The 13179-nt window shown below is 46.2% G+C and overlaps 1 protein-coding gene across 1 annotated transcript; it reads left to right on the top strand.

The window, feature by feature from the left end:
- Positions 1-6581: 6581 nt before the first annotated feature.
- Positions 6582-13179, top strand: LOC105494323 (acyl-coenzyme A thioesterase 2, mitochondrial-like). Its single transcript, XM_071099889.1, has 3 exons — positions 6582-7779; positions 8188-8272; positions 11756-13179. Exon 1 carries the CDS (start codon positions 7300-7302, stop codon positions 7741-7743), a length of 444 nt encoding a protein of 147 aa, XP_070955990.1. The 5' UTR covers positions 6582-7299; the 3' UTR covers positions 7744-7779; positions 8188-8272; positions 11756-13179.

Below are 13179 nucleotides of genomic sequence, written 5' to 3'. Positions count from 1 at the left end.
TATGCCTGTATTAACAATTATTATTTCAGATGAGAAAATGGAGATCCCAGAGAATTAAGAAACATGCCTGCTTAGTGGGAGAGCTAAGTCAGTCCAAGGCCAAAGCCCATGCCTTCACTGACCATTTGGCTCTAGTGCCTTCCAGCCTGAGGAGAGACTGGAAGAGTGCAGAGCTGCATGAAAGGGACTACAAGAAAGTTAATGGTATGTCAGGGTCACATGATGGAGGTTTCATAACCCAAGGTGGAAAGTTTAGATTTAAAGTGATAAGAAATAAGTAATCTGGGGCCAGGCACGGCGGCTCACGCCTGTAATATCAGCACTTTGGGAGGCCGAGGTGGGGGGATCACAAGGTCAGGAGATCGAGACCAGCCTGGCTAACACAGTGAAACCCTGTCTCTACTAAAAATACAAAAAATTGGCCGGGCACGGTGGCTCACGCCTATAATCCCAGCTCTCAGGGAGGCAGAGGCGGGAGGATAGCTTGAGCCCAGGAGTTCAAGACCTGCCTGGGTAATATAGCGAGACCCCATTCTCCACAAAGAGGAAAAAAAAAAAAAAGACAAAAATACAAAAAATTAGCCAGGTGTGGTTGCAGGCACCTGTAGTCCCAGCTACTGGGGAGGCTTAGGCAGGAGAATGGTGTGAATCCAGGAGGCGGAGGTTGCAGCGAGCCGAGATGGCGCCACTGCACTCCAGCCTGGGCAATAGAGCGAGATTCGGTCTCAAAAAAAAAAAAAAAGGAATAAGTAATCTGGCCAGGCACGGTCGCTCATGCCTGTAATCCCAGCCCTTTGGGAGGCTAAGGCCGGTGGATCACATGAGGTCAGGAGTTTGACACCAGGCTGAGCAACATGGTGAAACCCCATCTCTACTAAAAGAATACAAAAAAAAAAAAAAAAATTAGCTGCGTATGGTGTCGCACGCCTGTAATTCCAGTTACTCAAGAGGCTGAGGCAGGAGAATCACTTGAACCTGGCAGGCAGAGGTTGCAGTGAGCCGAGATCATGCCACTGAACTCCAGCCTGGGTGACAGAGCAAGACTCCATTTCAAAAAAAGAAATAAATAATCTTTGTTAACATGCAATACTGAATTTTTTTATTGTACTTTAAGTTCTAGGGTACATGTGCACAATGTGCAGGTTTGTTACATATGTATACGTGTGCCATGTTGGTGTGCTGCACCCATTAACTCGACATTTATGTTAGGTATATCTCCTAATGCTATCCCTCCCCTCTCCCACCACCCCACAACAGGCCCCGGTGTGTGATGTTCCCCTTCCTGTGTCCAAGTGTTCTCATTGTTCAATTCCCACCTATGAGTGAGAACATGCGGTGTTTGGTTTTCTGTTCTTGCAATAGTTTGCTGAGAATGATGGTTTCCAGCTTCATCCATGTCCCTACAAAGGACACGAACTTATCCTTTTTTATGGCTGCATAGTATTCCATGGTGTATATGTGCCACATTTTCTTAATCCAGTCTATCATTGATAGACATTTGGGTTGGTTCCAAGTCTTTGCTATTGTGAATAGTGCTGCAATAAACATATGTGTGCATGTGTCTTTATAGCAGCATGATTTGTATCCTTTGGGTATATAACCAGTAATGGAATGGCTGAGTCAAATGGTATTTCTAGTTCTAGCTCCTTGAGGAATTGCCACACTGTCTTCCACAATGGTTGAACTAGTTTACAGTCCCACCAACAGTGTAAAAGTGTTCATATTTCTCCGCATCCTCTCCAGCACCTGTTGTTTCCTGACTTTTAATGATCGCCATTCTAACGGTTGTGAAATGGTATCTCATTGTGGTTTTGATTTGCATTTCTCTGATGGCCAGTGATGATGAGCACTTTTTCACGTGTCTGTTGGCTGCATAAATATCTTCTTTTTAGAAGTGTCTGTTCATACCCTTTGCCCACTCCGCTCTGTCACCCAGGCTGGAGTACAGTGGCCGGACCTCAGCTCACTGCAAGCTCCGCCTCCCGGGTTTACGCCATTCTCCTGCCTCAGCCTCCCGAGTAGCTGGGACTACAAGCGCCCGCCACCTCGCCCGGCTAGTTTTTTGTATTTTTTAGTAGAGACGGGGTTTCACCGTGTTAGCCAGGATGGTCTCGATCTCCTGACCTCGTGATCCACCCGTCTCGGCCTCCCAAAGTGCTGGGATTACAGGCTTGAGCCACCGCGCCCGGCCTTGCCCACTTTTTGATGTGGTTGTTTGTTATTTTTCTTGTAAATTTGTTTTGAGTTCTTTGTAGATTCTGGATATTAGCCTTTTGTCAGATGAGTAGATTGCAAAAATTTTCTCCCATTCTGTAGGTTGCCTGTTCACTCTGATAGTAGTTTCTTTTGCTGTGCAGAAGCTCTTTAGTTTAATTAGATCCCTTTGTCAATTTTGGCTTTTTTTGCCATTGCTTTTGGTGTTTTAGACATGAAGTCCTTGCCCATGCCTATGTCCTGAATGGTATTGCCTAGGTTTTCTTCTAGTGTTTTTATGGTTTTAGGTCTAACATTTAAGTCTTTAATCCATCTTGAATTAATTTTTGTATAAGGTGTAAGAAAGGGATCCAGTTTCAGCTTTCTGCATATGGTTAGCCAGTTTTCCCAGCACCATTTATTAAATAGGGAATCCTTTCCCCATTTCTTGTTTTTGTCAGGTTTGTCAAAGATCAGATGGTTGTAGATGTATGGTATTATTTCTGAGGGCTCTGTTCTGTTCCTTTGGTCTATATCTCTGTTTTGGTACCAGTACCATGCTGTTTTGGTTACTGTAGCCTTGTAGTATAGTTTGAAGTCAGGTAGCATGATGCCTCCAGCTTTGCTCTTTTGGGTTAGGATTGCCTTGGCAATGCGGGCTCTTTTTTGGTTCCATATGAACTTTAAAGTAGTTTTTTCCAATTCTGTGAAGAAAGTCATTGGTAGCTTGATGGGGATGGCATTGAATCTATAAATTACCTTGGGAAGTATGGCCATTTTCACAATACTGATTCTTCCTATCCATGGGCATGGAATGTTCTTCCATTTGTTTGTGTCCTCTTTTATTTCATTGAGCAGTGGTTTGTAGTTCTACTTGAAGAGGTCCTTCACATGGCTTGTAAGTCGGATTCCTAGGTATTTTATTCTCTTTGAAGCAATTGTGAATGGGAGTCCACTCATGATTTGGCTTTCTGTTTGTCTGTTATTTGTGTATAAGAATGCTTGTGATTTTTGCACATTGATTTTGTATCCTGAGACTTTGCTGAAGTTGCTTATCAGCTTAAGGAGATTTTGGGCTGAGACAATGGGGTTTTCTAAATATACAATCATGTCATCTGCAAACAGGGACAATTTGACTTCCTGTTTTCCTAATTGAATACCCTTTATTTCTTTCTCCTGCCTGATTGCCCTGGCCAAAACTTCCAACACTATGTTGAATAGGAGTGGTGAATAGGCATCCCTGTCTTGTGCCAGTTTTCAAAGGGAATGCTTCCAGTTTTTGCCCATTCAGTATGCTGTTGGCTGTGGGTTTGTCATAAATAGCTCTTATTATTTTGAAATACGTCCCATTAATACCTAATTTATTGAGAGATTTTAGCATGAAGGGCTGTTGAATTTTGTCGAAGGCCTTTTCTGCATGTATTGAGATAATCATGTGGTTTTTATCATTGGTTCTGTTTATATGCTGGATTACATTTATTGATTTGCGTATGTTGAACCAGCCTTGCATCCCAGGGATGAAGCCCACTTGGTCATGGTGGATACACTTTTTGATGTGCTGCTGGATTCGGTTTGCCAGTATTTTATTGAGGATTTTTGCATCAATGTTCATCAGGGATATTGGTCTAAAATTCTCTTTTCTTGCTGTGTCTCTGCCAGGCTTTGATATCAGGATGATGCTGGCCTCATAAAATGAGTTAGGGAGGACTCCCTCTTTTTCTACTGATTGTAATAGTTTCAGAAGGAATGGTACCAGCTCCTCCTTGTACCTCTGGTAGAATTCGGCTGTGAATCCGTCTGGTCCTGGACTTTTTTTGGTTGGTAGGCTATTAATTGTTGCCTCAATTTCAGAGCCTGTTATTGGTCTATTCAGAGATTCAACTTGTTCCTGGTTTAGTCTTGGGAGGGTATATGTGTCCAGGAATTTATCCATTTCTTCTAGATTTTCTAGTTTATTTGCGTAGATGTGTTTATCGTATTCTCTGACGGTCGTTTGTATTTCTGTGGGATAGGTGGTGATATCCCCTTTATCATTTTTTATTATGCAATATTGAATTGTTTAAAGGGCTATCAATAATGGAGTCTCACTCTCCATTGCCCAGGCTGGAGTGCAGTGGCTTGATCTTGGCTCATTGCAACCTCTGCCTCCCGGGTTCAAGTGATTGTCCTGCCTCAGCCTCCCGAGTAGCTGGGATTACAGGCACGTACTACCACGCCTGGGTAATTTTTGTATTTTCAGTACAGACGGGGTTTCACCGTGTTGGCCAGACTGGTCTTGAACTCCTGACCTCAGGTGATCCACCTGCCTCGGCCTCCCAAAGTGCTGGGATAGGCATGAGCCACTGTACCCGGCCAATAATTTTTTCTTGAAGCTTAGTGGCTCAAAGTAGTTGAAGCCTAAATGGAATTCAGTTGGAGACAGTTATTAAAATGAGAACAAATAGCAAATTAGAAAATGTTACTAAATTCAACCCATTATTTTGTTTGTATACCTAATACCCTTGAATGTTCTATCACGATAAAAAAGGCTGACGGACAATTGTGAAAGCAAATGTAAGATTTTTCTAACCACTGATCGTTTAAAAAACATTTGTACAAACCGGTTACGTATTTCAGGCTATTGAAAACACAAAGACTTCTTAATTATTTCAAATTATCATGAGTATTTTATATTCATTTAAAGCTATTTTATATTCACTTAAAGTGGCCTTGGAACCCTGGGACAATAAAAGCTTGTGGAAGGCAGTGTATTTTTTCCATGTTAACATACAGATACGCACAAAATCTACCATTTATGGCCAGTATAATGATGGATTTGGAGGCAGACGTCAAAATTACTTGAGTTGTTTTTCTAATGTTGGGAGGTCAGTGATACAGTGGTGCGATCTCAGCTCACTACAATCTCTGCCTTCTGGATTCGAATGATTCTCCTGCCTCTGCTTTCCAAGTAGCTGGGATTACAGGCGCCCATCACTAATCTTTGTACTTTTAGTAGAGAAGGGGTTTCACCACGTTGGCTAGACTGGTCTCGAACTCCTGACCTCAGGTGATCTGCCTGCCTCATCCTGCCAAAGTGCTGGGATTACAGACGTGAGCAACTGTGCCCAGCCAAGACTTGGCTTTCTGAAGGGTCATTACAAAAATCAACTTTCAAAAGGCAGATTAATTGGAGAAAAGGCATACAATTTATTTATCATGTATTACGGGAGCCTTCAGAATGAAGATCCATCCAGATGTAGTGGCTCATGCCTGTAATCTCAGCTCTTTGGACTCAGCACTTTGGGAGGCTGAGGCTGGAGGATTGCTTGAGGCCAGGAGCTCAAGATCAGCCTGGGCAACATATTGAGACCCCGTCTCTATAGAAGAAAAAATTAGCCAGGCATGGTGGCACATTTCTGTAGTCCCAGCTATTGGGGGAGTGGGAGAGTGCTGAGGTGGGAAGATAGCTTGAACCCAGGAGATGGAGGCTACAGTGAGCCATGATTGCAACACTGCACTCCAGCCTGGGTAACAGAAGGCCAGACACAGTGGCTCATGCCTGTAATCCCAGCACTTTGGGAGGCCGAGGCTGGCAGATCACCTAAGGTCAGGAGTTCAAGACCAGCTTAGCCAACATGGCTAAACCCTGTCTCTACAAAATACAAAATACAAAAATTAGCTGGGCATGGTGGCACATGCCTATAATCCCAGCTACTCAGGATACTGAGGCAGGAGAATCACTTGAATCCAGGAGGTGGAGGTTGCAGTGAGCCGAGATTGCACCACTACACTCCAGCCTGGGTGATAGAATGAAACCCTGTCTCTACTAAAACTATAAAAAATTAGCCAGGCGCGGTGGCCTTCGCCTGTAGTCCCAGCTACTCAGGAGGCTGAGGCAGGAGAATGGCGTGAACTCAGGAGGCGGAGCGTGCAGTGAGCCGAGATGGCGCTACTGCACTCCAGCCTGGGCGACAGAGCGAGACTCTGTCTCAAAAAAAAAAAAAAAGAAAAGAAAAGAAAAAGAAATGTAATATACTTGTTAAGTTTTTTTTCTGCATACAAAAAATATACATTATTAATACTTGTGCCAGGCCACAGGACAATAGAACTTATTTCCTCAGGGTATATATCTGTAGTTCAGCTTTCTCTCTCTCTTTTTTTTTTTCGAGACAGGGTCTCATTCTGTCCCCCACACTGGAGTGCAGTGGCACAATCTCGGCTCACTGCAGCCTCCGCCTCCCGGTTTCATGCAATTCTCTCGCCTCAGCCTCTCAAGTAGCTGGGATTACAGGTGCCTGCCACCACGCCTGGCTAATTTTTGTATTTTTAGTAGAGACTGGGTTTACCATGTTGGCCAGGCTGGTCTCGAACTGCTGACCTCACGTGATCCACCCACTTCGGCCTCCCGAAGTGCTGGGATTACAGGCCTGAGCCACTGCGGGCTGCCCTGTAGTTCCGTTTTCTGAATGAAAAAGCAAAATATATGCTCCCTCCTGCGCTCATCCCCTATGTCCGGCTGGGCTCGTTTTAGGTCTTTGCTGGCATTCAAGTTTGGGAAGTGTCTCTCCACCAGTTTCTATTATCAATCTCTACTATTTTATAGTTCAATTCAGTATCTCATCGGAAACGTTTAAACTTTAACCTTGACAGGCTTTCTTAATCCAGGACAAAGGTTACTTAAAAGGGAGGAAAGGAATTTGTTCGGAGCCTAGCACACTTGGCCTCCTTCAATCAAGTTTAGAGAATAGTGACCCCTGGTGGCCAGTGAGGGAATTCAGAGGAGGCCAGAGGCCGGCACTTTCTGTTAAAAATGTTTTTTATTCGCCACACGTCCAGGGTAAACTCGCGAGGGGATCCTGCCTCTTCCAGACGGTTCCACACGGGACCTCTAGGAGTTCAAAGGACCCTGGGCCCTCCGGAGTCGCCTCTTCTTGCAGCCCGTTGCTAAGTGGCGCCGCAGGGAACAGCCCAGGTCCCATCACGTGGCCCTGCAGGGTTTTGCCCCACGGGGCCACGCCCTGCCAGGCCGGGCCCCACTCCTCCCTTCTCCTCAGCGCGGAACCTCGGCCACCAGCGCCCGGCCGCCTAGACGTTGGCGGAGGTCAAAGCCGCAACGGTCCCGGCACGATGTGGAGGGCGGCCCGGGCAGCGCTCCGAGCCTCTGGGGTCCCCCTCCAGACCTGGAGGCCGATATTCACATCGTCCCTTTTCTCCCAAAAGGCCGCGACCCTGACAGTCACGCCCAAGACTGGGCTGGCCGACAAGCGCCCGGATGTGAAAGCAGAAGGCTTGGGCTCCGGGGAGCGGGTGACCCTGAGGGTGTCGGGCGTCCGCCACCGAGGCTGCCTCTTCCACTCCCTCGTCCACTACGAGGTGGACAGCGGCGAGGGGCTGGCCCTGGCCAGGGACCTGGCTCCGGGCGGCGACTTCACGGGCGTGGGGCCCATGGGGCTTCTGTGGAGCCTCATGCCGGCCGCTTCGAAGGATCCCTGCCTCAGTCGAATGCCGAGGGCAGCCTTGAAAAACCCCCTCAAAGTGGAGGTGACCGTCCACCTAACGCCGCTGCAGTAGGCGGCGCCGCTGGATCCAGCGCTGGCCTCGGCCCAGGTGCAGCGCTGGTTCTCCACCCCCCAGCTGCGCCGCGCGCCTGCGGGGGGTCTTCCTGCTGCCATCAGGTTCGGGGCCCTTTTCCGCGGAGTGCCTGGCAGCACAGTGAGGGAATCCGACTGGCTGGTATAGGAAAGCTGGCTTGCTTTGCTAGCTGGTTTGTCATCTGAAAACAAAGCGAGCTCCTTAATCCCTTATTTTGTCTCCTAGACATCAAGTGGAACATTAAATGGTGGCTAGGATCTAAATTTCATCTGCTCATGCACCTTTCTTCTGCCAGCTGCTCACCCGCCAGAGTCCTAGTGCTGCATACGCTATTCCTTAGGAGCATACACCCTGCGTGTTTGCTATATTAAGCATAAGATTGCTGCAAAATTTCTAGCATTAAATGCTTTTGTTTGCTTACAGCAGTCTCAACCTCCTGAGCCCAAGCGATCCTCCCACCTCAGCCTTCAGAGTAGAGTATCTGGGACAGCAGGCATGTGCCACCCAGGTAAATTATTTATTTATTTATTTATTTTTGAGACGGAATTTCACTCTGTCGCCCAGGCTGGAGCGCAGTGGCGTGATCTCGGCTTACTGCAAGCTCTGCCTTACGACTTCACGCCATTCTCCTGCCTCAGCCTCCCGAGTAGCTGGGACTACAGGCGCCCGCCACCACACCCGGCTAATTTTTTGTATTTTTAGTAGAGACGGGGTTTCCCTACGTTGCCCAGGCTGGTCTTGAACTCATGGGCTCCAGCGATCCTCCCACCTTAGCCTCCCCAAGTGTTGGGGAGCCACCACACCCAGCCATCTTTCTTTTTAAAATTCTTATTTTTTTAGAGACTAGGTCTTGCTCTGTCACACAGGCTGGAGTGCAGTGGCACCATGGTAGCTTATTACAGCCTCGAACTTCTGGGCTCAAGTGATCCTTCCACCTCATCTTCTCAAAATGCTGGGATTACAGGCATACATGGCCTCATTTTAACCTTTTAGTTTTTTTAGAGATGAGGTCTTGCTATGCTGCCCAGACTGGTCTTGAATTCCTGGCTTGAAGCAGTCCTCCCACCTCAGCTTCTCAAAGTACTGGGATTACAGACACACACAACTGAGCCTGGCTTTTTAAAAATTATTATTATTATTTGAGACAGGGTCTCAGTCTGTCACCCTGGCTAGAGTGCAGTGGCGCTGTCATGGCTCACTGCAACCTCCCCTCCGGGGCTGAAGTGATTCTCCCACCTCAGCCTCCCAAGTAGCTGGGACTACAGGATCTCACCACCCAGCCCAACCACTTTTACTTTAATTGGAATAACAAAGGAATATATCTGAAAAATACCAGGAAACAACTGGCCGATAAATTCTTCTCTTGGAATAGTGAAGGAATAACACATCCCCAATACGAATATTGAAAGAGAAATAATAGACCAACATTAGGAGGATATTAGATTGATAGTTTAGTATCTCTTCACACATGTAGTTCACTTTATAGTACACCTTCATTAGACCTTTAAAATAGTTTAATCCCTGTTGAATTATGGATTTTGGTGACTCTGACTGTATCTTAAATTTATTGAGAAATCAAAGGGCCCTTTAAATTTGGATGTCTGGGTTTCTTTTTGTTTTTTGATTCTTTGTTTTTTTTTTTTTTGAGACGGAGTCTGGCTCTGTTGCCCAGGCTGGAGTGCAGTGGCCGGATCTCAGCTCACTGCAAGCCCCGCCTCCTGGGTTCACGCCATTCTCCTGCCTCAGCCTCCCGAGTAGCTGGGAGTACAGGCGCCCGCCACCTCGCCCGGCTAATTTTTTTTGTATTTTAGTAGAGATGGGGTTTCACCGTGTTAGCCAGGATGGTCTCGATTTCCTGACCTCGTGATCCGCCCGTCTCGGCCTCCCAAAGTGCTGGGATTACAGGCTTGAGCCACCGCGCCCGGCCGATTCTTTGTTTTTTGAGACGTAGTCTCACTCTGTCGCTAAGGCTAGAGTGCAGCGGCCCGATCTCAGCTCACTGCAACCTCCGCCTCCCAGGTTCAAGTGGTTTTCCCACCTCAGCCTCCTGACTAGCTGGGATCACAGGCATGCACCACGACAACCAGCTAGTTTTTTGTATTTTTAGTAGAGATGGGTTTTTGGGGTTTCACCACAATGACCAGGCTGGTCTCCAACACCCGACCTCAAATGATCGGCTCACCTCGGCCTCCCAAAGTGCTGGGATTACAGGCATGAACCACTGCACCTGGCTTTAAAAATCTCATTCTAAAAACCAGACATCCAGCTGGGCGCGGTGGCTCACGCCTGTAATCTCAGCACTTTGAGAGGCTGAGGCGGGCAGATCACCTGAGGTCAGGAGTTTGAGACCAGCCTGGCCAACATGTAGTGAAACCCCATCTCTACTAAAAAATACAAAAATTAGCTGGGCGTGGTGGCACACGCCTGTAGTCTCAGCTGCTTGGGAAGCTGAGGCAGGAGAATTGCTTGAACCTGGCAGGCGAAGGTTGTAGTGAGCTGAGATTATGCCACTGCACCTAAGCCTGGGCAACAGAGCAAGACTCCGCCTCTCAAACAAACAAACGAACAAACAATAGCAGACATCTGGCCAGCACAGTGGCTTACCCCTGTAATCCCAGCACTTTGGGAGGCTGAGGTGGGTGGATCACCTGAGGTCAGGAGTTCGAGACCAGCCTGGCCAACATGGCAGAAACCTTGTCTCTACAAAAATTAGCAGGGTGCGGTAGGGGACAAGAATTGCTTGAGCCCAGGAGGTGTGGAGGTTGCAATGAGTCCAGACCATGCATGCCACTGCACTCCAGCCTGGCCTATGGGAGTGAAACCCTGTCTCAAAAAAGAAAAAAAAAAAAAAAGAAGGAGATTTTTATTCTTACATAACTCAAAGCCTGCATAACTATTTGCTTAGACTTATCAGGACTTGTACTTCAAACCAAAATACCTTCCACATATTTGATGCGATTTTTCTTTCTTTCTTTTCTCTTTTTCATTTACCATGGTTAACTCACAGGAAAAAAAAAATATTTTTACATTTATAGCTTCAAAATAGCTCAAATAAATGTCTATTTCAACCACAATAATAAATCCATTTCCACCAAAACAGATGTTTTCTTTTCAAAGTGAGTAGGTAGTTTTTTTAAAAAATAAGATAAATTATATGATCAAATTTTTATTTAGAAAATGTTGGCTAGGTACTATAGTCCATTAAATGTTCTGTCATCTAGCCCAAGATTCATTCCCTTTCCTGGGTTATAGGTGATGGTCCTTTTCCTGGTCTCATTGATATATTTGGTGATGGAGGATTAAGTGAATCTTGAGCAAGTCTCCTGGCTTGTTGAGGTTTTGCTACTCTGCTTTGCCATTTTTTGGCTATGAAGATCTACCTCCAGTCGTGAAAGACTTAAATTTAGATTACTTTGAAGAGGCAGTTAAATTTGTGCAAAGTCATCCAAAGGTGAGTGGTATGAGAGAAATGAATGAATTACTCCAGAAGAGAGTGAATAATGCAAGTGTTACTAATGGGTTGGAAAATATATGTAACAAATACCTGTTGAATTAATAAATAAATACTAGAGTTGTCTGATAACTTCATAAAAGACTTTCTGGCCAGGCACGGTGGCTCACACCTGTAATCCCAGCACTTTGGGAGGCCAAGGCAGGCGGATCATCTGAGGTCGGGAGTTCAAGACCAGCCTGACCAACATGGAGAAACCCCATCTCCACTAAAAATACAAAATTAGCCGACTTGGTGGTACATGCCTGTAATCCCAGCTATTTGGGAGGCTGAGGCAGGAGAATCGCTTGAACCTGGGAGGCAGAGGTTGCGGTGAGCCCAGATTGCGCCATTGCACTCCAGCCTGGGCAACGAGCGAAACTCCGTCTCAAAAAAAGAAAGACTCTCCTTTATTGAGGACTTTGGTGATCCCATTAACAATTATGCTTCATTTTTCCTTTGTCTCTTTCCGTGTTTGCCTTCTTCTTCTTCAATCTGCAGGTCAAAGGTCCAAACATTGGAGTGATTGGCTCAGGCAAAGGGGCAGAGTTGGCATTTTCCATGGCTAGCTTTCTCCCAAATATAGCTGTGGTCATGACCATCAATGGCTGCATCTCAAACACAGCTACGCCCTACCTGTGGTAGCTTGATCCTGCCAGGACTGCCTTTTAACCTAGACAGAATCTTTGCCACTGATTCAGGAGTATACGGTTAAAGAAGCACTGGAAGACCCCTTGGACAAGCCTACCAAAAAAGCTGTATCCCTCTTGAAAAAGCCAATGCTGGCTGGGCGCAGTGGCTCACGTCTGTAATCCCAGTACTTTGGGAGGCCGAGGTGGGCGGATTACCTGAGGTCAGGAGTTCGAGACCAGCCTGGCCAACATGGTGAAACCCTTTCTCTACTAAAAATACAAAAATTAGCCAGACATGGTGGCACATGCCTGTAATACCAGCTACTCGGGAGGCTGAGGCAGGAGAATTGCTTGAGCCCAGGAGGCGGAGGTTGCAGTGAGATGAGATCGTGCCACTGCACTCCAGCCTGGCCTACAGTGCGAAACTCTGTCTCAAACAAACAAACAAGAAAGAAAGAAAGAGCCAATGCCCATTTCCTTTTTATTGTTGGAGAGGATGACAGGCGTTGGAAGAGCTCCGTTTATACTGACATAGCCGTGAAGTGTCTCAGAACATGGGAAGACAAATTTTACTCTTTTAAGCTAGTCCAGTGCTGGCCACAAAATAGATTCCCCCTTATAGTCCTTTTTTCTCTGTAGCTCTGGATCCCGTATTAAGGGTACCTAATTTGGGAGGGGGGCAGCTCAAAGCTCATGCTATTGCTCAGATTGAGTCTTGGAAGATCTTGGAGTTTTTGCACTTAGGGTAAAGGCTAACTAGACAATTAAATGTATTATTTATTTATTTAAGTGGCAGGGGTCTTGCTCTGTTGCCCAGGCTGGTCTTGAACTCCTGGCCTCAAGCAATCCTCCCCCCTCACCCTTCCAAAGTGCTAGGATTACAGGCATGTGCAGCCTTGCTGGGCTAGACACTTAAATTTAGTTATGCTTCAGAGCAAATCCAGAGACAGACTGAATATTTTTATCAAAAAATGACTGAGATCTGAACTTCTCATGGTCATCTGCAAGCTTTTAAAAGAAATAAAAATGCTAAATTCAAGTTCATCATAGACTGCAGTTTTGGAACTATCCATATTTCTCCCTGTTTGGTTTGTTTGAGCTTTAACTCAAGGTAATTGCTAACTGAAAGCCAGCTTTCAAGCTGCTACTTACCCATCTTTCCCACCTACTCTTCCTGCCACCTTCTGTACCTCCAAAGATCTAAAAAGCCAGTGTATGACTATTAGTTTGCTATATCTGTCCCCGAAGTTTTAGATTTTTTTTCCCTCCCTCCCTCCCTCCCTCCCTTCCTCC

This window comes from Macaca nemestrina, chromosome 7 (assembly GCF_043159975.1).
Source record: "Macaca nemestrina isolate mMacNem1 chromosome 7, mMacNem.hap1, whole genome shotgun sequence".
NCBI classification, from domain to species: Eukaryota; Metazoa; Chordata; class Mammalia; order Primates; family Cercopithecidae; genus Macaca; species Macaca nemestrina.
The sequence above is the reverse complement of the archived record's forward strand: the minus strand, read 5'-3'. Positions and strand labels throughout refer to the sequence as shown.

Excerpts from the sequence above, each read along its gene's own strand:
- LOC105494323 (XM_071099889.1), top strand. The coding sequence starts at position 7,300 with ATGTGGAGGGCGGCCCGGGCAGCGCTCCGAGCCTCTGGGGTCCCCCTC.